This window comes from Grus americana, chromosome 3 (genome assembly GCF_028858705.1).
Source record: "Grus americana isolate bGruAme1 chromosome 3, bGruAme1.mat, whole genome shotgun sequence".
NCBI lineage: Eukaryota > Metazoa > Chordata > Aves > Gruiformes > Gruidae > Grus > Grus americana.
Genome location: NC_072854.1, coordinates 105,872,648 through 105,898,810, shown reverse-complemented (window position 1 = coordinate 105,898,810; position 26,163 = coordinate 105,872,648). Strand labels below are relative to the sequence as shown.

At 43.7% G+C, this 26,163-nt stretch overlaps 1 protein-coding gene across 1 annotated transcript in view; it reads left to right on the top strand.

The window, feature by feature from the left end:
* The first annotated feature begins 426 nt into the window (after positions 1-426).
* CAPN8 (calpain 8) overlaps positions 427-26,163 on the top strand; it is a 30,289-nt gene continuing 4,552 nt past the window's right edge. The window contains exons 1-16 of the mRNA XM_054822260.1: positions 427-829; positions 3,662-3,731; positions 11,300-11,418; positions 12,547-12,680; positions 12,978-13,146; positions 14,049-14,132; positions 14,929-15,014; positions 16,277-16,351; positions 17,343-17,503; positions 18,208-18,383; positions 20,373-20,384; positions 22,110-22,321; positions 22,929-22,965; positions 23,514-23,579; positions 24,510-24,567; positions 25,146-25,210. Of these exons, the coding sequence (XP_054678235.1) occupies positions 593-829; positions 3,662-3,731; positions 11,300-11,418; positions 12,547-12,680; positions 12,978-13,146; positions 14,049-14,132; positions 14,929-15,014; positions 16,277-16,351; positions 17,343-17,503; positions 18,208-18,383; positions 20,373-20,384; positions 22,110-22,321; positions 22,929-22,965; positions 23,514-23,579; positions 24,510-24,567; positions 25,146-25,210 (1,761 nt within the window). The 5' untranslated portion in view covers positions 427-592. The remainder of the gene's footprint in view (positions 830-3,661; positions 3,732-11,299; positions 11,419-12,546; positions 12,681-12,977; positions 13,147-14,048; positions 14,133-14,928; positions 15,015-16,276; positions 16,352-17,342; positions 17,504-18,207; positions 18,384-20,372; positions 20,385-22,109; positions 22,322-22,928; positions 22,966-23,513; positions 23,580-24,509; positions 24,568-25,145; positions 25,211-26,163) is intronic.

Below are 26,163 nucleotides of genomic sequence, written 5' to 3'. Positions count from 1 at the left end.
AACTTTTCAACATCTTCCTGGCTTTAAAACTCACTGACATCTCCATAGCCACGTCAGCTGTAGCAGTAGATATCGAGCACCAGGTTTTGTGGCTGCTTTACCCTCCAACAGCACAGAGCCCAATCTCAGAAGGAAGGAAAGGAGTTTTAAACCGTCTTCATCTGGATTTTTAAAAGGACCGGTCCTCAAGCCTAACATTCAGCCCACTGAACGCACACAGTCACTTTCCATGTGTAAACAGGCGTGTCTGCAGCAACATTGGTTTCCCTTGCTCCTGGTTAAAAGTGTATTTTAAAAAGGGGAAGGGAATTCACAAGCTTTTAAGCAAATAATGGGGGAGTAGTACAAGGCAGCGCCCACAGTCCCAGCAGCGCTGGCTGCGGTCCCCGCCAGCTCCCTGCTGGCGTCTCTCGGGTGCATCTCGGGTACATATTTGCACTTCTGGTGCCTCCTCCCTCCAGGGCTGTTGGAGCGTGCAGGGCAGCCCCCCGGCTCCACCCGAGCCCGCTGCCTGCCTAGATTCACCTCTTCTCGCCCAGGAGGCGAGGACAGAGCTGTGCCCCACGCCGGGTGGGCAGGCTGGTGGGCAGGCATGGCCAGGGTCGCGGCGAGGCTGTGCCAAGAAAGAGCGGCCGCGGACGGGCTCGGATCCAACAGGAACGCCATCAAGTATTTGAAGCAGGACTACGAAGCCCTGAAGCAGCAGTGCCTGCAGGCTGACACCCTGTTCAAGGATGAGGAGTTCCCAGCCTGTCCTTCTGCGCTGGGCTACCGGGACCTGGGACCGTACTCCTTCAAAACCCAGGGGATAATCTGGAAGCGCCCCACGGTAAGAGTGCTTTACATCTGCCTGCTTTACTGGGTTCAGATCTAATCAAACCCCACCTGAACATCCATGCTAAATCAGCGGTGAACCTGAATATCAACTATTCTTGTATGTTTTGGTTTTTTCTTGTGTCTTGCTTTCTTCTTTACCTCCATAGCTAGCAGAAGCAAGGTTGAAAAGGAGGTGGGAAAAAAATAAATCAATATCTTCTAAACCCTTTGTAAAGCAAGGAATCCTATAAATGATTCACGGTCACCCGCGTCCTCTCTGTCCATCCCAGCTCCATGGAGCTACAAGGCCAGGGTACAATCCAGAGGCGGATGCAAATGCCCCATGTATATCCAGACAGAGCGCGAGACACCCCAGGAGATATTGACCATTGATTGTAACAGTACTCACACCATGGTTCTGCCACTGCGCACCTCAGGAAATCAGGCTAATACTTAATTAAAATCCTCTGTGTCGCTTCAAGCCACCTATAACAGTTAAAGAGCAACTGACTGGAACTGTTAGTAGCAAAATACGTATATCCTATAAATGGCCTTTCATTTAAAAATGGTCATTTTCATCAGGAAAGATTAGATGCTGAATTTTTTTAAACCACAAAATCAGGGTTTCAGAGATTTTTATGCACTTTCATTTTTCAGTCATTTTTTTTTCAGTCCCTACTTTGCTCCTCCTCTGTCATTTTGCCCCTCCTTGCAACATCAAGAACAATTGAAAAAGGGGAAGGACAGAAAACCGCCCAAACAACTTCCCTTCTTCTGATAGGGGAAAGGAGAATGAGAGAAGAAGGGAAAATTTCAAGGCTTCGATTTTTATTATTTTTTCACCTGAAAAGTGAGAAATGGAAACTTGCAGGTTCAATAACTCCAAGTTTCTACCCTGGCAACCCTGTTTGTCCCTCAGCACCTCACTCTGGCACCTGAATGTTTCAGCAGCAAGTACCGTGGATGTATCTCTTGGGTTTGCCTACCCTAGGAGAACAGCAGCCTTAGAAACCTCATTAAATCATACTTTGGTTCCTCATGCAAGACCAACGTTGTCCCCACCACAGGCAGAGTCACAAGCACAGTGCGGTCAGGAATGACCGAGGGGTGAAATCCAGCAGGGTTAAATGTCGCAGCCCTGCCTGCCAGAGACCTGCCCACCTGGGACCCCTCTGCCCCCCCGGCGCTCAGCAGAGACACGAGCAGTTTATGGACACGTAACCCACAAGGAACAGGACCCACTGGCTTATCCCTGTGGACGGGGCAGAGCCCAGCCCCGCTGCGAGGTGGCACAAGCACACGTGCTGGGGACAATCTCTGCTCTCCTGTGGAGGAACCTCGATCTGACCTGCTTTTATGGGTGGCAGAGGACTCCTGTCAGAAGTCTTAGCCCTTCTTGGACTTTTTCAGCTGGCCTACAGGTTTCCATCTGCAAACTCTGCCCACGATTGCAGGCTGATGGGATCGCTGTCACTTACCCGTCTGCATCTGAAACAGGCAGCGGGACTCAGCGGGCAATCTGGAGGAGACCTGCTGGAGAAACGCCCCCTGCAAAATAAATATCCACTGCTAGGGTCATCCCCCCCAGGTTGTGACCGCTGGTTTGCAGACAGTGAGCGTTAGACACTCTGCCATCACAGACTTGTCTTCCGATTTCAACAGTGGGTTTCTAGAAAGAGAGAAGGTGGAAATGCAGTTGTGCGAAAGGTGTATGTGGCACTTGGCAGTGGCTCAGAAGGGACGGGTGTCTAGGTGAGTATTAAGTCATACGCAGCCGACTGCCACCATGTGCACCGCTTTGGAGGGAGGGGAGAAAAAAAAACATACAAAATCTTTTCTGTGTGGTGGGTAACCTACTCCTGTCTCCTGTCCACCGAGACAGCTGCGAGGCAGCTGACCAGCTGGATAACAACAGAAGCAAAAAGGACGTAGCTGAGATCACAACTATTGCGAGAGGAGATTCACAAACTGGCTGTTCATCACACACACAAGTCCTGGGTTTTCCCTGCCTCCATGGCTCAAAGCTGACAACTGCTGCTGTCTGGGAGAGCTGGTGACTGCCTAAGCCTTCCTCAACACTGGTGGCCAAATTGGGCTTCCTATAAACTGCCCCTTGACGCCAGCCAGAAGCTGGCAGTTGGTTGGACTCAATGATCTTAAGGGTCTTTTCCAACCTAAATGATTCTATGATTCATGGAAAATGCTCGGGGGAAAAAAGGAAGGCTTTTGTCCCTAGAGAGACAATATTAACTTCCTACCATAGGGCATGAATTGTTGGAGGGCTCAGAGTTGGGATAGGAGGGACAGTCATTGCCATAACCTACTTGGCTGGCCCCAAAGGGCCAGGAAGAAAGGGGGGGGGTCGCTAATAAATGCGCTTGCGTGGTTGGCCTCCCAGGAAGCAAGGTTGGGGTGGGAGAACATCCTCCATGACAGTAAAAACTCAGCAGAGGTCCAGTGCCAGAGCCAGCAGCGACAGACACAAACTCATTTGCACTGCTTGAGCCAAACCCACAGCAAGATAAAATAAGATGTAAATGCTGAGGTTGAATTTTCACCTCTGTCCCCACAGTAGCAAAAATTCTCACCAATGTTACTGACAGTCTCAAGTAGCAAAGGGCTTCAGGATTTGCCTCAAAAAAAAAAAAAAAAATACATGCAGTCTTCAATCTAATAAGGCAACATTGTTCTGACACCACATTATATCAGACAGAGGACAAAGGATATATTTTTTAAGAAATGTTGAAAGTGTTTAATATTTTTTGAACATTGAAACAAGGAAAAAGAAACAGGAACTTTTCAGACCATAAAGGATGATGTATACTTTGAAAATGTGTCTTTTCAGGAGTTATGTGCCAACCCTCAGTTTATAATTGGAGGAGCTACTCGAACAGATGTCTGCCAAGGAGAGCTGGGTACGTATAGCGCTTCTGAATTTTGTTTTGGAAGAAGGGAAAAAAAAAAAAAAAGCAGCTTCATTTAAAAATTCCTCATACACAGACCATTTTGTTGGCTTTCTCCCAGACATAGTATGGAGAGAGGCAGATGCCCAAGAAGGGAACTCACGCACCAGCATTGCTGCATGAGACAGAGTACATACGGGCTTGTAAGAGCTACGTCAAACCTTGGAGACACCAAACTGTCTCCTGGAGGTAGGAGCAGAGCAGGAACTGTTTTAGTACAGGGGCTGGGGCTATGACGTGCCGTTTCATGCCAGGCAGGATGGCCCATCTGCTTGCAGGCACAAGTGAGAAACAAGGACCATGTTGTAAAAAAATGAACGGAGCACGTAAACTTTGTAATACCATCCACAGCAAGCAAATTCTTCCAAGCCCTTCTTGATGAATGATCCTTCTGCTTGCACAGCGTTTGGTGTAGGGCTGCGAGCAGGGACAGGAGCAACCAGGCACTGGCCACGCTGTGCAAACGCAGCCAAAAAAGGCAGTGTTGCTCAGCTCCCCGAAATTAGGGCCTGACGCTGATGAGACGTCCCTCAGATAGCACTCATCCTCTCCTGGACATCCATCATAGAATAACTTTCTTACCCATTTTTCTCCAATGCTTGCCGCTGTCTAAACAGAGCTCCTGTGCAAGTGGCTTCGAATAACTGCTGCAGCAGTCACCTTCCCTGTCTGCCTCGCTGATAAGATCCAGCTCCAGAAGACAGCAGCAGCAACCTCTCCTGACTACATATAGAGGCGAGGAGGCTGAAACTCTTGTAATGAGAATTTGATAGATTAGACACAGAGAAATCAGCCTTTCTCCCTCCTGCGCTGCTTACCGCAGTATTCCTGACCTTACTGGTCTTCTAGCCCATCCATTGTGCAAATGAGATTCAAACAATTTCTGCAAGTCATTGGCAATAAATAATACGAATGCTGGTCCTGTAAACACAGCACCATTAAAGCAATTGCTAAAAAATTCCCTGGTGTGTGGGCCTGTGCTCCAAATGCTAAAAATAAGATGCCCAATCATATACTTGCTCCAGGATATTTATTCGGTGGATGCTGGAACAGAGTATGGGGCAATCACTTACTGTATTTTAAGAGAATGGTTCAGATCAGTAATAAAAGCAACATTTCTTGTCCCCTCCAATTTGGGAAGTTTCTATAAGACAAACAAAAAAAATAAAGATCATATGCCTGAAGTAAAACCTCATTTTCCTTGACAGTTTACAAGCTAAAGGACTGAAGAATATTACCTGCCCTTAAACTAGAAGAGGTCAATGCATTATTTGTGTTAAGTCCAGAAACCAAATGCAAATGCTCTGAGCCACTTTTTATTTCTGTCACCTCCTGAACGTCTGTCTGGAGTCCCAGTCCTTTGTGCTAAATGGGCTTTCATTAGAGAGCAGTGCCAAAATCTATCAAGTAGTAGTAACAGCAGAACTGGACCCAAAAGCTCTTGTGAATCTGGGGACGGTGCCTGGCTCTGGGCTTTCCCAAGCCAGCCTTCACTGGGCAGTGCCCCAAGTGCTAGTCCTGAAAGCTACCTCTAAACCTAGAAGAAAAGCCCCAAAATCCAATTCTGCTTTTGTTAGGAGCTTCCTTTTATCCCTCTCTCTCTCTCTCTCTCTCAAAAAAAAAAAAAAAAAAAAAAATAATCAAAGATAATCTAGTTTGTTTCTGCAAGGTTGCTTACAATTGCTTCTACACACAGTGACCCTTCACAAAAATAAACTTCAGAATATAGGCCTGGGACTTCCCTTTTAGCGTTCAGGTATTTGCTTTACATCTCTGAGGCATATTATGCTTTTTTAGTATTTGATCCAATACCTTGAATATCAAAGTCCTTGCTACTAAAGCCCTCATGTAAAACACTTCTGTTGAAACAGACCCTGGTTACATATTTACATAAGCCATGTATGTGACCTGTTAACAAGTCCTTTAGGGAAACAGAGCCTATTTTTAATAATCTTCTCTGACATGTTTCTTTTCTTTTAAAAATAACACTGCAGGTCTGGGTTTATATGAACAAAAGGAACAAGAAAACTCAGAGTTAGTCTCACTCCATTAAACTTATTTCTTTGACAAAAGCGTAAGCTAGATGAATATCAGCTTGGGAAGTTTGATGGGAACTTGAAAGACTTGAAATATTTTAAACGTTCTTTGAACCATATCTTTTTGATAGCCTAGTAACAACTTGAAACGCAGTCACATAGTCTTAGTTATTAAAGGTGATTTATGAAGTTTTCTTGCAGCTATCTGAGTAAGTTAACCCCAGAATTGCAGAAGGTCTTAAGAAGCAAGTGGCATAAATTTAATTTAAAGAATATAAAACATACTCAAATCCTCTCAGTTTAATATTAGCTTTCCAGATCTGCACTGTTTCTATCAATGGGGCGCCTTTTCTTCCGAAGGCTGGGAGGGTACTCCGGGCACTGCAGCTCCCTTGGCCTGGGCTGTCAGCTGGAGAAGTTCCCTGAAGCCAACACAGATGCACCAGTTCACACGGGTTGAGGAGTCCACCCCACGCGTGCTTTGTGCGTGTCTTGTCTTACGGGCAGATTTGAGAAGATTAAGGGTAGATTGGAGAACAAGCTGAAGCCTGACAGCTCTGGCATAGACCTGATACCTGTTGAGGGAGCCTTTGGACCTCCTGTAGGCAGAAGAGTGCTTAATAGTCCTAGGTTTGTTCACTTATTTTGCTACAGATATTACTATATGGCCCTTCTGATGTTCAGTCCTGTGGGTCCGGGGGTATTGAAGATCCTTGTTCTAGCAGATATATCCCCTAGAACTAAAAAATACATTCACTGACAACTCAGAGACCCCAAAGAGAAGAAAGCCTGTTCCTTTTCTGGGTGCTCCTTTGCCTTTCTGTACACAGCTGCAGAGTTTAATATATTTCCATAGAAAACTTTAGGAAGCCTTCTTTAGAAATCTTAAAGCAGGAACAGCCTGCACAGCCAGAAATTGTAAAGCTAGCGGGTCAGTGCTTCCCTGATGTCTGGTAGGATGCCCCAGGTACTACGAGCTCTGAAGAAGAGTTTCCAGCAGAGACTAAAGCTGAGAGTCCAGTCTGCTTGACAAACCGGGAAGCAAGAGCCACAGCATTGTATTTGGATCCCTTCTGAACTCCAGGCATTGCTGAAATAGCAATAAGCCAGAGTACAGTCAGGACAGAAATGCTTCTGTACTGTCCAGTTAGATCTTGGAACCAGACACTTGGACTTTTGGCTTAAACTTACCATCACGAGGTCAATGAAGAGTTTAGATGCTCTGTGTCTAGACACTTTGATGGTAGCTAAACAGAAACTGAGCACGGCTCTACAGCAACTGAAACTAATCAAATTTCTCATTTATTTTATGGCCTCTGCGAGTGCGGTGTGCTTGGGTAAACATCATCAATATAGAGGAGTCGCTCAGCTCCCAGGTCACCAAGGATTCAGTATTCTCTGCAGCAATTCGATTATCTCTGTAAACCAGGAGGTGCCCGCGTAGCACTGAGAACACAAGCCATCTCAGTACATCTGTGAGCAGCAAGTGATTTTATTTCAAGCACACTAACAGTCAAAGTAATTTTCCAAGATCGTGTGTGTGTGTGTGTGTGTGTGTATACATACCTAGGGAGCTAGGCACAGCTAGGCTTCATGTTTACCTTTTCCACCACAAACTCCTCAGAATTGCTTATTAAAACAAAAAAAAAGGAATTGCACTTTACCAACATTACAAATGACTTCAGATCTCGGAATCAAGCTAGCTTCTTTTTAGCACATTCAGCAGCAGTGGTAAACACTGTAATTGGCACTTGTCTGAAACTTTTGTTCATGAAATATGAGATTGAGCAGAAAGCAGTGCATGTGCCCGTAGGTAATTTAGCCTTGCAGGGCTAATGCTGAGAAGACTTTTTTTTAAATTTATTTTTATAAGTTAAAAGGCTACAACTTCAAATGTATATGGTGAGCAGAAATGCTTTTTGATATTGTCATTTTTCTGACTATAACTGTATTGGAAATACATTCTAATTAAATATTTAATTCATTGGCCAGTTGGCCTCATTTCCTTTCCCTCCAAAAATTCACTTTTTAGGAAGGGAATCAAATAGCTTCCTCACACTTTAAAAGATGACTTATAACCTGCAGCTTGATCAGGACAAGTTTGAGTGGTCCTGCATACGCCACCTCTCTAGGGAGCTTGTGCTGTTCCACTATACTGTAGGCACAAACAAAACACTGAAATTTGCTGCCGGCAAAACGATGTTGAACTTTCAAAAAAGGAACATGTACCGTCAATTTCTACTTTTTTAAAACTAGTAAGACATTATCCAGTAGGGCTGCAAAACCTGGCCGGGATCCCATTGTGGTGTACAAGAAGATAAGAGGCAACCTGTGCAGTTTAGGCTTCATCCTGGAAGGTCCTTGGTACACACAGGTTCCTGCATCCTCTTTAATTTGTCTTAGAGCCAATATCACAGGAGCCTGAATGTAATGCATCGCTTGTATGTAAGATGGCCCCAAACTGTCTGCATCTAGGCACCCCATGCAAACCTTCCTTTTTATCAAGTTACTGCGCAGCAGCCAATTCCCAGCTGGTTCCTTTCGGAGGGCACAGTTGATATTTGTCCAGCCACAAGCTTAGCCAAAGATATTAGGCCCCAAAGTAAGGTTTAGAGCTAGGACTCTGCATTGCTCAAGGTGGGCACGGCTTTTTTTAAGGCCAAGTTCACCACTGCAATTCTTCCAACACAATTCTTTCCACACATGCTCTGGGCAGACTCACTCCTAGCGCTTCCCCGGGAGGTTAGAGCGCACGGTGTGTTTGCGGGAGGCAGAAGCGCCAATGCCGATGTCAGTCACTCTCCCAGATGCTAAGAAGTTAATTCATACCATAAGACAGCTGTAAAAGATTTCACGCTGCATTTGGCATCTTATGGGGTTGAGATTCTGAAATTGTTTGGTTCTGAGTCAGGGAAGTAAATAATGTATTTAAGAAAACCCCTCTCATTTCACTGATTCTTCTGCCTAATTGTGCATCAAACATACAGCATCCTCAGCAAAGCCCAGAGTAGTTTCCCCTTCACTGCCTGTAAAAACCTGGCCTGTACCAGGAAGGGGAAACCCTTCCAGACATTGCACATCAGGAGAGCACAAAGTTGTCACTGCTGCAGACCTTCTGTGGTCTCATCAGGGGTGGAGGGACACAACAGGTCCACCAGGACCCCTTCCACCCTGCCACCTTCTCAGAAATACTCTTCTGTGCTTCACAACATGCCAGGAAAAGCCAGGGCAGCAGCAAAATCTGGGGTAGTTGAAAAAAATGAGGGCTTCAGTTCTAACTTTGTAAGGCTTTTCATCTTCTTCCTCTGAAGAGCCATTCCCGACTTATCACCATTATTTCTACCTCTCCAAGCAAAAGCAGAAATTATAACAACATAAGGCATACATCTGTACCAAGGAAAGCCTCAGAAATATACAAAGCAGATCTGAGTGTTCTCAGCCTCATTTTTTCCTGCATCTACATTTTCTGGGAAGAGAAGGTTCTTAAAATCGTTTTTTCCCCATCTTGTGCTCTTGTAATTTTGCTTATTTTATACGTAGGTACCTGAGGCTGGGAGGAACCTTCCTGGCCAGCGAGTTGAGCCCTCTAGCACAGTATGCAAAATAATTTGTAAAATAATTAGGTTGAAGATAAGCTTGAGAAGGTTTTTGCTCATAGTTGTTCTAGAGGCTGAAGCTTTTGGACTCTCTTCCATATGCACAGCAGCAACTTTTTCCTATTTCCAGTTTTATTTTAATTTATCTTCTCTTCTGCAAAGGAAATCTTACATTTCAAGTAAGAGCTCTTGGCTTAAACAGCTTTTATGCAAAGTATCATTTAACCTGCTTCACACTTCCTCTTCAAACTTGACTTATACAGGATGAGCAGTACAATTTTTTTTAACCTCTTCTCATAAGAAATGCAGGTGGGTGGGGAGAAGCGGGTAATCCAGCCATTTTCTACCCCCTTCCGGCTTGAATGCTCCTGGGGGAAGGCTCAAGCAGCACCTCATACACTAATACTAGGTTTTGCCTCCTCGTTGGAAATGCCTGGGCTGGCACGTGGGTTTTATCACACTTTTGCAATCAGCCAGCTTAGGTGGTCACAGGTCATCACACCAGGAGCACTTATTTACAGGTGTTTCTCAAGTCACTGCTTGCCTCACTGGGAAGACCTGTTTCTTGCTCAGCTCGTAGGAGGCATCTGGGTACCTCCCAGTGGGGTACAGGCAGCGGAGAGCACACAGCAACAGGCAAGTCCCCATATCTTACCTTTACAGTTATATTCATCATGGCACTAAATCATAAAGCCCAAGTCAAAATAAAGCGTTAACTGCTGCTCTAAGATACTAAATCATGCTACAGATTAAAGTCTTTCCTCGGTTGCTCTGTTAGCTTATTTCCACTGAAGCAAGATCTGTTATGCCGATTCCTTCTGCAGAATATGCACCTGCACAAAGAAACTATGTCTTGGCACAGATAATCCACAGGGAACCAGGAAAGTGTTAGTACCTTCAGAGCAGCTTTGTTTTCCTAGACTTTCTGCACACCTCAGAAATAGCACAGAACCACAAAAGTTCTTCCTACTGTTTGCAGTATGCAAATACTGTAACATCCCCATGAGTCATTGAGTTTCCCAGGGGCACTACCTTTGGTGCAATAGAGGCTTCCACTTACCCAACCTCCAAACCATGACACGCAGGTAACCAACCCAGCAAACAGCTCCAGCTGCAAGACACCCAGCCTCCAACAAGGGCTGGGCATGCCCATCCTTTCTGGGATAAGGAGTGGGCCAGAGACAGGACTCACCTCCTTGCAGAGTTCCCAGGAGACTTCAGCTTCCGTCAGACTCATGGGCAAATCTGTAGCAATAGCCCTAAAGTGCTGGTTCAAATTCAGACCTTCAAAGAAAGGGCTAAAAAGTAACAGCCACCCAAATGTTCCTGCTATCCATCAAATCTTCTCCAAAAGGTAGGCATGGAAGTCCCACCACGCTTCTATCAACCCAGAGCTTTTGCCTTCTTCTGAACACCTTTTAAGCCCTTGTCACTCCCAGGTGTGGTGACTTGGGCCTAGTTAAAGTACTGCTGTACTGCCCAGCCAGGGTTTGCAACCCACATACCCTCAAATGCTTTCTCCCTCTGGCTATGTTCTTGGTCTCCTGAGGGCATTAACAAGCTCAGATAAAGCAGCCTGCTTTCACAGCTTCGTTAAAAAATCAAAATAACAAAGTCCAAACTAGACCATTGAAATTGCCACCATGATCGGCCTCAGAGGCCCTAGGATACCTGTGTGGTCTGGGTGAATGGAAAATGAGCAAAAGAGATAAATAACACAAACCAAGAATGGATTGCTGAACCAATACTGAGTCTGGCACGACCTTGCAAAGCACTTAATGCTGGTATTTTAGTCTAGGTGGGAGCATGACATAATGGTGTAAGGATCAGCTGGGCAAAACACTATTTGTTAATGAGCTTTTCTGCCTTGCAACACATGTGTTTTTAGGTGATTGCTGGCTCCTAGCTGCCATTGCATCTCTCACTTTGAATCCAGATGTTCTGTACCGTGTTGTTCCCAAGGATCAGAGTTTCCAGAAGGACTATGCTGGGATCTTTCATTTCCAGGTACCTATATGATCAAAGTATTGAGAATAAAAGAGGAAAATGCTAGTATTTAGCTAAAATTTTTTTTTATGTTTGGCACAGGCTAAATATTCAAGAATTACAGTGTGTAAGTGAAATTCGTGGGGGGTAAGGAGAGAAGAAAAAAAGAATAGAGTTAAATAACATTAAATAACACCTGCTCGCTGGTGAAGTTCTGCTGTCTTACACCTGACAGGGCTCTAGTGAGTTATACAGGTTTTGTAAACTGAGCCAAACCATCACGCCACGTGAGTCAAGCCAAGCTCTGTCGCTGCCAAATATCAGGAGTGAATTCAGGCTGATGTGGTTCCTCCTCCTTCCCTTCCCTTCCCTCCCCACCGCTTTGTCTGGGCTTCGGTGCCTGCAGACCTGGCATGTTGGGACTGAACCAGCCTGCTTCGACTAGAAGTCAAGCTCAGGTGTGAGCAGTGTGGATTCATCCTGCAAAGCTAAAGGAGGTGTTTAGGTGAGGAGAGATATTATAGAGCACATTACCTATCCCTTTCACCAGCTCGCCTCAGCAGAGGGGTTATTATGTAAATTATCTTTTTTCCTTTCCTTTCAGGACTGCATCAAATTCTAGATTAAATGTTTCAAGTGCCCAGGCAAAAAAAAAAAGTGTTAGCAATGTTTCACACATTTTCGAATATTTTCAGAAGGGATTAACACTGTTGAGTGCTTCCTCTTTGGGTGACCTCTCCTTGCAGCATTTTTACAGGGTCTTTTTTTTTTTTTCCAATGGATTGGGTCTTAAAAGAGTAGACAAGAAAAGACTTCAGAGTGTCCCATCTGTGGGCTAGCTTTCTGGATTCTCCCCCATGTAAGCTGTGCATGGAGCACAGATGTTCCAGATGTTACGTGCAAGAAGTTGCTGCTACTATTACCTATCAGCAAAACTTTAATACAGCATTAAGAAGCCCGCTCAGCACTTCACAGGGATGGGAAGAGTTTGCCTCTGCTACAAGGGAGAGGAGTCCAACATGGCAACGAAACCTTACAGTGACTTATCCAGGGAGAACTGATGACAGGTGAAGGGGTAGGAAGATGGTAGTCCAGCACTATAATGTGTACACAAGCCCTCATCACCTTTTCCTTTCTTCTTTTCATCAGTTCTGGCAGTACGGGGAGTGGGTGGACGTCGTGGTGGATGACAGGTTGCCCACCAAGAACGGGAAGCTGCTCTTCGTGCACTCAGAGGAAGGCAATGAGTTCTGGAGCGCGCTGCTGGAGAAGGCCTACGCCAAGTACGGTGGCTAAGCAGGCTAAGCTTCTGGGTGTGCAGAAGTTGACTGCGCGGGTGGTTGTGGTGTTAGACACAATGCACTTCACTCAACTGTAGCCTCCCTTCCCCCCATCTTTTACAGTTTCCTCTAGGTCCATAAAGGGTATTGTCAATTGTCCGTTTTCAATGGTATTTACTTCTGGTGCCCCAGGTCACACTGATGATCACACAGACCGAGGGATGCTAAATTATAAACCCTTCTTTCTGTAGTGCCAATGCTTGCAGGTGGAGATGGCCTCTCTTGTCATCTCCCCCACAGGTTGAATGGCTCTTACGAAGCTCTCACAGGAGGGTCCACTATGGAGGGCTTTGAGGATTTTACTGGAGGCATCTCCGAGTCCTATGAGCTGCGGAAGGCTCCTTCGAACCTGTACCAGATCATCCAGAAGGCTCTGAGAGCTGGGTCGCTGCTTGGCTGTTCCATTGATGTAAGAAACTGCGGCTGCTTTGCTCTCCTCACTCCTCAGGGCTCTCGTCCATACTGTAACAAAAGCTCAGACCAATGTTAGACATAGGTAGGAAGGTCTGAATTAAAAACAAACTACAATTAATGGGAGACTTTTATTGATTTCAGTTATAAAAACTTCAGATGAGATTCTAAATAACCAACTCTTGTCATGCCTTCCTTTTTACAAGACAGCCTGTGATGATACTTTAAGCCATGAACTAGGGACTGGTCTTCCTGAATTCCGTTTTCATTCTTTTGAGTTCTGTGAATGAGAATTTTTCATACAAATTGTGTGTAATTTCAGTTCCAGACAGTCAGCTGCCAGAGACAAACTGTTTGCGACATTTTGTTGTTGCCTGTACTCTGATTCTGGCTTTGTTTTTCAATCCTAAAGATTATTGACACCTGTAATACAAACTCTCTCAAGTTACAGATGATGTTTGTACATGTTTTGGAAACTCCATGCCTTGCACATCCCGTTTCATTATCTTGTTTGAAATCCTGGTTCATGGCATATCGGATTACCAGAATTCAGATTTTGATATGTCAGATCTCAACGGAGGCAGGCTAGAGCTGAGTTCACGTGAACGTGTCTTTGCAGGTGTCTGGGTCTGTTACCCGAGCTGGGAATTGGATTTAGATTTAGATTTCATTGTACATTCTTGAATCTCTGCTGTGCTAGGACTGCATATTTAGGGGTATGAAGCTGTGGAGGTGAACTTCTGCTGTGGATCTCACCTCTATTTAATACACTTTGCACCAGGAATATTGATATTCATTGTGCATACCACTTTGGATATCTTCCCCCATATTAATTTGCTCATGAAAGCTGTGTTTGTACACAATATGTAGTCCTAATTGTGTATACTTTTATTGCCCCAGATAACTACTGCAGCTGAAATAGAAGCAATCACAAGTCTGAAGCTGGTAAAGGGACACGCTTACTCTATCACTGGAGCAGAAGAGGTAAGCCAGCCTCTCCAGGGCCATCACACAAATCAGCTTGAGGTTGCAATATTGTGGTGCCTTCGACTTTCTCATGTCTTTCTGTGACTGACCAAGTAAAAATGTTGCAAACTTATGCAGCCTCTTACAGAAAAAGAAAGTCCCTGTATTACTTAGCCAGGTCGGAAGCTCTGTACTTGTAGTTGTATAGAGTACTGTGCAGTCTGCAACTTGCATTCTACCACCAGACTGGAACATGAAAGGTAAAGGTGGGCCAAGCTGTTACCGAAATGGAGGGTATGGAAAGGAGAAACGGGAGAGGCGGCAGCCGTTTCCCCACGTGTTTGTAGCGCATGAGGTGGGAGCGTGTACTTTGCCATTCAATGCTAACGGGAAAGGAGTAAGAGCCTCTTTCACGAACGCCTCCGTTAGTCTCACCTTCACAGCGAACCCTAGATACTCCTGCTCCTCTGAACCTGGAATCGTTACGGAGGTGTCCGTGCCAAATAACCTTGCTGTGTGCGATGTCTCCTGCTTTTGAGGATGTAGATATGCTGCTGTTTTGTAGCTGATGTTTTTCCTTGCAGGTTTCTGTCATTATATGAAATGGTGAGCGCTGCAGCTAATGGCTCACTTGGTGGCACAGGATAATATAGAATAAGGGTGGAAGGCATCTAGGTGTCTTTTAACTATTGCAAATTGTAATGGAGTGCATCACTCAAGTACAAATCGTGTTTTATCCTGCCTGAAAAGCAATTGCCCCATGATGATTGTAATAATGGAAGTGCTCAGGCTCTGTTTGTTGTGGATCTTGTAGGTATATTACCGAGGACGGACAGAGAAACTAGTGAGGCTTAGAAATCCCTGGGGTGAAGTGGAATGGACTGGAGCTTGGAGTGATAAGTAGGTTTTTATATACCCCTGCCTCTCTCTCTTGTGTGTATTTTGGTATCTTTTACAAATTAAATTGGGACTATGCAGTTAATCCAATCACAAAGCACATTTAGGAAAGATACTAAATCAGTTGGAATAAAACACTATTAATTTATTAGCAAGGTTAGATATTGATCTGCTCTGCCCAGCGGACATTCTTCCCTGCCTCAGGCAGAGCTTTTTAATAAGAGAGAACAGCTTATGTTTTAATTGTGAGCAGCCCAGTGCAAGCCATATCCACATCATTTTGCAAGATAACTTTTCTCCCATGGATCCTACTGATGGTTACTAATAGAGAATCTAGAAAAAATGGGGATGTTGACTAAGCTAAGGACCCAGAAGTTTGAAAATCTCTCATAAACTCTCTGGGCTTCAACTATTGTGGAATCTCAGAAGAATGGCAGTGACACCACCTCTTTTATTTTTATATTTAGAATGACATAAATTTTACTTTCATTTGGGCCACAATATAGTTTTTCATGCAACACTTTGAGATTTCAGTTTCCTGTCCTGACTGACTGCAGTCCTGGTGCTGATGTTGTATCATACTTAAGGATAGAAAATAGAGATAAACGTTAAAATTATTCTTACCTTTACCAGATCTGTGTTGCTCAGCCCCAACATAAGGTGCCTCAGACACACGCATGCGCACACATGCCATATCCTGATTTTGTTACGCCTGTTTTACCATGGGACAACCCTACTGAGGCAGGTGCAGAACTGCACCATCACGTGGGAGCAGATCAGAGCAGAATCCAGCTTGCTGCACGTTAACATCAGAATGGGAGAGGAGCAGTGCTGTTTTCTGCAGTACATTTTCTAATTCCATCTTTTTGCTTTCTTGTTCTTTTGTGACCCCAACAGCAGAGCTTATATCATTTCCCTGTGCAAACTATCAGGTATCCCAACAGATTTTATGATGGAGATGCTCTGCCCGACTTTCAGGCTGCGTGTTACCTAATCCAGCCAGTCTGCAATATTTGTACATTCTGGCACCCGGCAATGATGATTCAATTTAAGGCTTATTTGTTGCAAATATGGTTGCAGTCTGATTCCAGTCCTGTGTAGTCAGGTTGCGGTGTGTACTGCCATTGGGAGGGACAGAAGGTCTAGTTGTTGAAGAAATACATACTCCTTTATTAGCTGTAACCGAAGAGAAAGCCTAACTCTCTGATCTCGTCATAGAATAAAATACAACAACTGAACAGCTTGCTTTTGTGCTTTGTCTGCAGTGCTCCTGAATGGAATTATGTTGATCCCAAACAAAAACAGGCTCTGGATAAGAAAGTAGATGACGGAGAGTTTTGGTGAGAATTGTTCATTTAGCTTAATCTTTTGGACATTTTATGTGCATGTATGCTCTTTAAGCAGTCCTTTTGGTTAGATGGAGAGAAACTGTTAGCACTGAGGGGGTTAATAATGACATGCATGCATTGTTAGCCTCTTGTTTATCTCCCTTCCCATTCAAATATTACCTTTTATTAGAGCTTGCATAACTCAGTGCTTATCCAAAACATAGAGACCAGATGGTAATAAACTTAATGAGGTGGCAAGAATGAACCTCAGCTGCTCTACATTTTGAGGTTTGGGGGGTTTTTTTTGCCTAAATGCTACACAGTAATGAAAAAGTTTAGATTACCAGCTTGGGAAGAGTCTGTTTACCCAGACCTGATGGAAAGCCCATCCCAGATAGATGATTATATGGATCAGTACCGAACCCATGTCACTCTGACCTAGGCTGGAAAGATAAACGGCCACCGTCTTCCAGTGCAATCAGCTACACAAGCCATAAGGCGCTGAGAAATGAGAACAGATCTCTGCTTGCGGCATGAAGTGATCAAGGTCTGTCACTCATGCAAACCTACTAGAAATGGTAAAAACAAACATCAGTGACAGAATTAAAGCAAAACACCGAACTGAGACTGTTTTTCTACAGAGTGACGCTTTCGTAAGGGCCAGCTCTTACCCCCATTAAATGGCATCTCCTTGCATGTTTTGTTCCAACAGTTTTAGTGAATTTATGAAGCGTGATCCATGAGGGATTGCCCATGGCTGGGGATGACAGAAAATAGTATGACTGAGCCCATAATGTGTAACAGCCATTGAGAACAACTCTCTCCAGGAGATACAGCTTATTCAGGGAATGGGAAATTTTGTTTCCTAAGAGCCAGTTCCAAGCTTCAGAGTTCAATTAATTCAGGCTTTGGGCAGCTCTGTAGTACTGACATTGCTGCCCTGTTGGGAGTCACCTCGACTGTTGCAGGCTGATGGACTAACCCTGGTCTTTTTGTGCACCAGGATGGCATTTTCGGATTTTCAAAGGCAATTCACCCGCCTTGAGATCTGCAACTTGACTCCTGACACACTGACAAGCAACGAAGTCAATAAATGGGACCTGACCTTGTTTAATGGACAGTGGAGACGGGGTTCGACTGCTGGGGGCTGCCAGAACTACCAAGGTGGAGACCCAGCCAAGTGGGCACTCGATCAAATACCAACAAAACAATCAAAATAAATGCTTGTGAACCAGGAGGGGCTTTGGTGGGAAGGGCTTAGAGGTGCAGCTCTTCTGCAGGGTTTAGATAGTAAACAAAAGCTTGGCAGCCTAAACCAAGATCTAATTCACACTTATTTCCTCGTTGGGGATTACTAGCCCACTAAGCAGTTAATTCATGGCTATATTCTTTTTTTTTTTTTTCCTCTGTCTGCTTTTCCTGCTTACACGGCTTTTGCTACTGACTGGAGTAATCCTCAAAGGGTTGGGTAGGCCAGGAAAGTGTCACAGTTCAGTGGCAGTGTTGTTTCCCATTCATTTTCAGGTTAGACCTCTGGAGAGGCTGTCTGGCATTTGGTCCTCTTGCAACAACAGCAGCCTTAGCCAAGGACGTTTCCTGGAGATAAATTCCTGGAATTAATGATATCAGCTCCTCCCTGTTGGTCATTACTCCCCAGGAAATACCTTGGTGCTTTGATTCACCATGGCTCCAACTCATATTCAGCATAGCTGTGAAAACATAAAACCATATAATGTAATGGAAAGGACTGGAAAAACAACAGGCAAAAGTCCTTCCAAAGAGATATTCTTTGTAATTCCAGTGACAGACATCTTGGTTACAATGACAGCAAAATCTCCTCCTTTTTGTCTCGCCTTGGGAATTTTTAGCAACATACTGGACCAATCCCCAGTTTAAAATCCGGTTGGATGAACCAGATGATGACCATGAAGGGAGTTTGAATGAGCCATGCTGTACTGTACTGGTGGGCTTGATGCAGAAGAACCGCAGGAGACAGAAGAAAATGGGAGAAGCTCTGCTTAGTATTGGTTATTCGCTCTATCAGGTAAAGTTTATTCCTGATTAAAGGCTTTATTCCCTGTTCTATTACCCTGGAAAAAAATTAGGAATGTGTTACATCTTGGCAGTCAGCACTACATTTCAATAAGAACTGGATTTTGCAAGATGATTCAAATCCTTCTCTCATTTCTTCCTGACCCACATAAGATGGGAAGATTCAGATAAATTTAGGCTCAGTTTTTGTCCCACTAACAGGAGAGCAGTGTAAAACTAGAGGCAATAATTTAGCAGCAGTCTCATTGAGAGCCTTCTCTTACAAAATCTGAATGGGGGCAGGCTCAGGGTGTCTGGCAATTCCAGATAAGTGTTTCTGATTACAGCTTATCGTTAGTGCTCAGTAGTCACATTCTTTTTTTTTTTTATTATTATTCTTCCCTTGCATTTGAAAATTGTTTTTATTCATTGCCTACCATGCTATTGTTCTGGTTCAGTAGTTTTTGGGTTTTCTTGTTTTTGTTTTTTTCCCTGATTCTCCCAGTGTTGTTTCTGTCTCTAAAAATATAATGCAGGGAAAAAATCTACAGTATCACCTCTAATTTCTGTGATGTGAGGGGAGAGAAGCAATTACAAAAATTTCCAACCAGTATTATCATTCCCAATATCATATCCAGAGAAAAGCAATTAAATGTTATATAGATTCCACTGGATGTAGATCATTAACCAGCACAGGTGGGAGCAGATGGGAATGGCTGACTTTTGTTAATATATCTTGTGCAGGATGGTTCAAAACTAGGAAGGGTTTTCCCTAGTGCCTAAGTGTCTGCATACACAAATGGTTCTCACCAAGTACGTTTCTGAGTTGCCATCTGTGTGGTGCCAAGCATCCTGGCCTATTGGGGGCAAATCCTAGAATTTGCACATTAAGGATGTTTTAAGGATGTTTGTCATACCAATGAGTACAAACCTGAAGACGTTAGCAGAGCTCTTCTGCTTTACATCCGTTCCATTCACTCTGCCTCCTCCATGATCTTTTCTATAGTAGGGTAGACTTGGTGGCTTAAAAAGATGAAGTCTTTCTTTTGAAAGAAGTGGCTGCTAGGTCATCTCAGTGGACACCCAGCTATGATCCAATTTCCTTGGGTCACGCACTGTTGTGGATTTACATCCGTGCAGCTGATGCTGCGGCTGAGGAGGTCCAGTTAGGTCAGCATGGATGTTGACCTAAAGCAGATCTGAGAAGGTGAAAAAAGTGTGTGCACAAGCCTACCTGCCCCGCAGAGCTTTTGTAAGTCATGTAGCTCAAACTGCCTACCGACAATAACTGCAAGTGTGCCCATCACTGAGCTCCTGCTTGTAGTATGCTCTGAGGCCCCAGAGTCATTGTAGGGGTGATATTTTCCAAAGCTCTTCTGGGACTTGGGAGGACAATTTCTTTGGCTCTCACTGGAATCTGTGCTCTCAAGATAACTAATTGGTTTTGGAAAAGCTACCATCTATTTGGAGGTACAAATTAACATAGCAATTAAGTTAATTTAGAAAGAGCCAAATCTTGAAACTTTTTACTTGTTATAATTGTCTTACAACAATCTCATCATCCTCAGGCTGATTGCTGGTGATGGTAGCCTCCTATTTTAATCATATTCCAGTAACAGTAGATCAGTAGATTTTAGGTCTGCTGTAATAAATTCTCAGTTTGTTTTTGGTTAGCAAAGTGGGGCTAAACTGTTGACTTTTCTGACTGAACAGTTCAATGCGTACCCAAATATTTCCAACCAATAGTATCATTCACAACACCATATCAGGAGAAAAGCAATTTAAATGTTGTGTAGATTCCTCTGGATGAAGATCCTGTTTTTCCTTTGGAACAGCTCTAGCACAAGCTAGAACTTCATGTATAACGGCTACTACAATATATGATTATAAATGAAAATGAAAAAAAAAGTGTCTGAAGGAGGCTTTATCTGATTTTTTTTTTCTAATGATAGAAGCAGGTATGTAGCAGCTCTTTAACATCAGCTCTTTCTCTTCCTTTCAGATTCCTCAGGAGGTATGTAATCTCTGCTGAAGACTTCTAGCCTCCAGATGGGCACCTCCTGTCACACTGGAGAATTTAGCTACGAGGAAGACTTCTTCCTTACTAATGGCAGCTCTTCTGGGGAGCTTTGTTCTTGGATCACTGGACAAATATCTCAAGTTCTGAATAATCCTTTCCAAGGGACTAAGGCACAAGGCTTTATTACAGACCTCTGAGTCTCAATCTTGACTTCATTTATACTTGTTGAAATTTGTCTTCCATTAAGTTTGTATAACAGAGGTCAGAATTTGTCTATTTAGTACAAGTGAAGCCAGAACAGGGTCTCTGCACTCTAAAATCAAGAAAATGTAGCTAATGTCGTTTCAAAGAAATGCCAGACTCTGTGGATCCATTCCTTTTATAGTTCTGAGCTGGGGCTCTTGGTAATGAACAAACCCCACTCAACCTTCCCTAATCCTCCCAGATGTCGATACTGAAGTAAAGAGACTTTTCGTTCCTGAAGAAAGGGACCCCAGGGGTGCCTGGCAGTAGGAATAGCCTATACTCATTACTGAGGTCCAGCAGCCTGCGCTACCAATTTTTCATTGGCTTTTCAGCCCTTTTCTTCTCTCTCAGTAAATGAATGTGTGGTCGTGTAGCAATTAACTGTATTCTTTTAACAGCCTTGCAGATGCAAAGGGAAAATTAACTTTATATATTGAAAAAGATATGGATCTGGCTTCTTAATCTTTGCAGTCCCACTTAGCTTAAGATTGAGTGAGGAGAAAGGATGAGGCTGTTGAATAAATACCAAATCCAATTTTATCTTCAGAACAAAAGAGGAAACCCCCCCCATATTTTCCTACAGTTTACAACAGAAAAACTGAATGATTATAAAATGTTTGATAACATCTTTGTACTCTCTGATCTTAGACAGCCAGAAACCTTATCCGTATGCAATGTTCCCCACCCTGTGTCAACCACACGGCACTTTTCGTGGATCATTGAATCACACTTCTTGAAAGACATCCCTGTCGAGCAAAAGTCATGAATAGGAGGTTTATAGCAGAGATGTTATGCTTACACTATTGTTTCTTCTTGCATCAGTGTTTTGTTTTATGAGCTATGTCATGTTTCACTTGCTTAAGAGCATATTGGTATTAAGGAAAAGTTAAGTACTATTTTCTACGTAATCCAAAGGAATACCCTTAGTGTTACTAACAGAAAATGGGTAAATCAGCTAATGTGGCCCCAAAAGTCTCACCCTTGTGACTACTGCTCTCTCCCGTTTATTATTCTTTTCTGTTTGTTTAAAGCAATCAGAAACTACAATTCCTATGCAGTTAGGAGATTTATCTCATACCATAAATTGCTCAAAAACATTCTGAAATGTAAATTTGTTCGCAAGCGGCCTGTGAAAGCAAAAAGTGCTCCACACGTGGACAACTTAAGTAGAGCAGGTACTAGTTTGACCAGGTATGAGCACACATTATGATCTTTTTATTTATTTTATATCACAGACTGTAAAGAGGCATGTGAAAAGATAATCTTTATAAAGATCCTTTCCCCTTCTTATTATCTGCCTGACTGTTTCCCATGACAGAACCCTGGTGGTTATCTTTTATGCCATCACTTGTGGATTCATTATTTTATGCTAAGAAAAACTTGAGATTGCTTTAAAACATTGAAATTGAAATGGGGTGGCTGGCTTACTGGCGAATTGTCAAATGGTTTCTAACAAAACCACATTTCCCACAGCTGGAAAATAACACAGATATTCATGCGAACCGTGCTTTCTTCGCAAGGAACCAACCGGCAGCCCGGTCTGATCCTTATGTCAATCTGCGTGAAGTCTCCAGCCGCATGAAGTTGCCCCGAGGAGAGTACCTCATTGTGCCATCCACTTTTGAGCCTTACAAAAACGGAGAGTTCTGCCTGCGAGTTTTTTCTGAGAAACAGACTAAAACACAGTGCGTATCTTCTCTGTAAAGCCTCCTCTTCTGATGGTGAGGCACATAAAGGAAAAGGTCAGGTGTTGCACCCAGACGCCATGCTCTATTTTTCCCTTAACCAGCAATTAATCAGCAAAATAGGCCCATTTCTAGGACCTGTTTTCTTATGTAGTCTACCATATGTGACAAACGTGCATCCCTGGTAGACAGTCATGGTTCTTCAGATGTCCTCCAGCAAGCACTGAAGTGATAACTAGATCCCTCAGGTCTGTGAAGTAGAAGCTCCCACAATTAAAGGGTACAAGATTTGGGTTTATGATGATGAGGACATGGTTTTTAAAAGGATTGTATCAATAGCAGCCATTGAGTGGAAAAAACAGGAGTCTGGATACAAGACAAGAACAACAAGGCTGGATTTCCCGGGAAAATAAATATCTTCAAAGAGGTGGGACAGATAGAGGCGGGATAGAGAGCGTGGGAAGCAGGGAACCAGGGCACTTGTTCTGTGCATTTGATAACAGCTTATATTAAAACAGCTTGCTTTGCTAATTATTTTAAGGGAAAATGGTAGACTTGTAATTTCCAATTTTCTTTTTTCTTTTTTCCCCCCTCTTTTTTTCCTTAGAATGATTGGTGATGTGGTGGCTGCAAAACCATATGAGGTAAATGTCTTAACTGGGCAGATGATGTTTGTTGGTTTTTTCCCCCTAGCAGACTTTTCCGTTATAATGTGGGGGCAAAACAGGAGTGAGATTTTTATTTCTCCCCTGAGCTGAGGTCATGGTATGTTTCTGCTCAGGAAAAATATTTTTTGGTTATGGGGATTCTTTACATATCTCCATGGCTTAGTTTTGTGTGCATTTTCATGTACCTGGGTCCATGTGGCACAGAAGCTGCACCCTTATAGACTGGGCTGGAACACATTAAATTGTTCTTTCATCTAGTACAGGTAGGAGAAAGCAGGGAGAATGATCCTTTCCATATAAACAAACAGTACTCTGGAAGCCTGAGAGAAATTGCAAAAGCAGACTTCCAAGGAATTGCTATGGCCAAATGCAGCGACAGCTGTTTTATAAAACTATCTTGGTAACAGAAGAAAACTTTTTAATCAATCCTAGAAAGTATTTACTCCCAGGTGAAGCCAGCCCCTGACAGCTCGCCTTCCAGAACTGCCTTGTAAACCACGCTCTCGGTCATCTCTTTCCTCTAGCCTCATGTCGATAACAAAGACATAGATGATGAGTTCAAGACTCTGTTTCAAAAGCTCTCTGGAGAGGTAAGTGGATTAAAGTGAAGGAAAAAGACTAGGACCTCTCTGCTATGATTATGCAAATATTTGACTTGCCAGTTCCTTTTACTGTCTGGCTTTCAAAAGACCAAGCGGTTCTTCTCTTTTATTAACTCACAGCTTCAGTTCAATTTATTTTACAATAGAACAGTTTTACTACATTGTTCCTGTTATTGGTGCAAAATGTGATTTTTTCCCTTGGTAATGCAGGGCATGGAATAACTTTGAAAATAAGGGTGATGGAAGTGAGGACTGTGAAAATATTATCCCATGGTGAAATAAATTACCTGTGGAGTTAGGGTATAATTCTAACAATTGCCTAGTTGGCCAATTCCTTCCTTTTTATTTTGAAGCCTCAGAAATTGGAAAACTGTTGGCTGAACTTTCTATTTATTGTATTTGACAAACCTCAGCATCTACAAAGCCCTGCTGCGCTAGCCTGGGGCTGTCACGTCAGATTTCCTCTTAATGAACAGGTGGCCACTGGCATCGGAGAGGGAAAACATCTTCTTAGTTAGAAAGACCTTTTTGAGTTTTGAGAGGGCAATTTTAGTATTGTTTGGTTGTAGTTTCCATAAGGCTGGAAAATCTCAAATGCTTTCCTGAACCTCTTTAGCTAAGGAAGGCAGTCACCCAATTCAGTCAAACCTACTAAAAGTTAACATTTAATGGGTCATGTCACCATGGCACCCAACCAGTCACTTATTTCCCATTTGAAAGGCTAGGAAATATTCATGGTTTCTGAAGATCTCCTCCATGTGATGTCTGATGGTAAATGTAAACTGTTAGGAAAAAAATAAAAATGTTTACATGTCTTAGATATGGAAGGAAAATAGTCTCCAGATGTCTGACAGCATATGAATATAGCTTGTTTCAAATAATTTGTGTCTTAACACCTGAAGTATGTTTTCCATCCAGGACTGTGAAGTGACTGCAATTGAACTTCAAACTATCTTAAACCGGGTTTTGGCAAAGAGTAAGTAAAGTTACGTAGTTCCCACCGAATGGAGCCGAGAGGCACGCGCTGAAATGGCGAGACATGAAGTTGCTCTTTGGTCAGAGTGAACGTCTGTGCCTGGGTCTGTCAGCAAACAGATGGGATCTGTGCTAACAAAACCCAGCTCCATCAGCTAAGGGTGATGAAAAACTGAGTTTGTGTTCGCCCCCAAGTTGAGTTTCTCCTGTCTTGCTGAACCTTTAATATGGGGGGAAAAATACCAGCTGGTGCTCCCCTTCCCAGTGCTGCCAGCCAAGGTCCGCAGAGACACTATATTCCCTGTACCTTCTTGGGAGGGTCACCATGGGAAGTTATTATTATGCTGCTGTATAACTTCTGTGGACAGATAGAGGCTTACCACCCCCAAAACCAAGAGCATCCCCTGTTCCTGTGCCAAAAAACCCATGTTACTCAGCTGAAGAGAAATAGTGGAAAAAATGGCAGAGTGTTTACTTTGCTAACAGGATTTTAAGGTGGCTTACATCTCCAAGGATGTCTGCAGAAAAATATTTGTCTAAAGTATTTCTGACTTGGATTTTTACTTCCTTTTTGTACAGGAAAGGATATTAAAAGTGATGGATTCAACATTACCACTTGCAGGGAGATGATCAGCCTTTTAGATGTATCCTTTGCATGTCATTGCATCATCTTTAAAGTTTCTGGATCTCCTTTGCAAAACTTCCTGACAAGGTGGGCTAGGTTTACACTTCCATTGTCCAGGCACGTGGCTGGAGGCATAAAATTCAGCCGAGCATCTCTATCAGCTCAGGTAGCAGAAACCTGAACCATTTAATCATCGGCTGCTTCTCTCACCTGCTCTGCATCTCTCAGTGCTTAAACTTTTCCCTAAAAATAGCAGGGAGGAGAAGCAGGGACCTTCTGCCTGGATGCACCTGTGCAGTTTCGGATGCATACGCAGCATGTTTGTCAGGAGGCAGGTTTTAAACACCACCTCAACTTCCATCTCTAAGCCAGGCACTGCTTATAGAGCACGGAGATCGAAGCAGCAGGGGCAGGCTGGAGAGCCTGTTCAGAGGGGGAAGGCTACGAGTACGTGCTGTGCCTCCCTCCCTTCTGCATAGCTTGTAGGACATGCAGGAGCTAAGGAGGTTTGTGTAGCCAAGGGAAAAGGAGAGGTCAGCACATCTGCCCAGTGTTGACGTGCTGGGAAGGTAGCCAGTGCGCTGGGACAGTCAATGGCTGTGCTGTCAGGGTTACACTAACGTTGGTCTCATGAGGTGGTCGTGTTGAGGTCAGAAGGGATTAGCTGTGGATCTTGTGGATCACCGGCTGTTAGGAGGAGTGATGCCTTTGCCCTACACTCCACAGCCTCCCAAACCAAACAGGGCGACTCAGTAAGTACAGCATCATGGGGGCCAACTCCCTATTTCTGCATAATTTGCTATGGGAAGGGATGTTCCAGGCCCTGAAGGACACGGGGGAAGACTCTGTAGCCTACTCTTGACTCTCTCTCTCCACTTGCAATTCCTGCCTCTGGTTTCTAACACTTGCGAGGCCAGTCCTTGGCTTCCCTAAGGACTCTAATCTACTGTTAACTGTACAAAATGCGAGTGG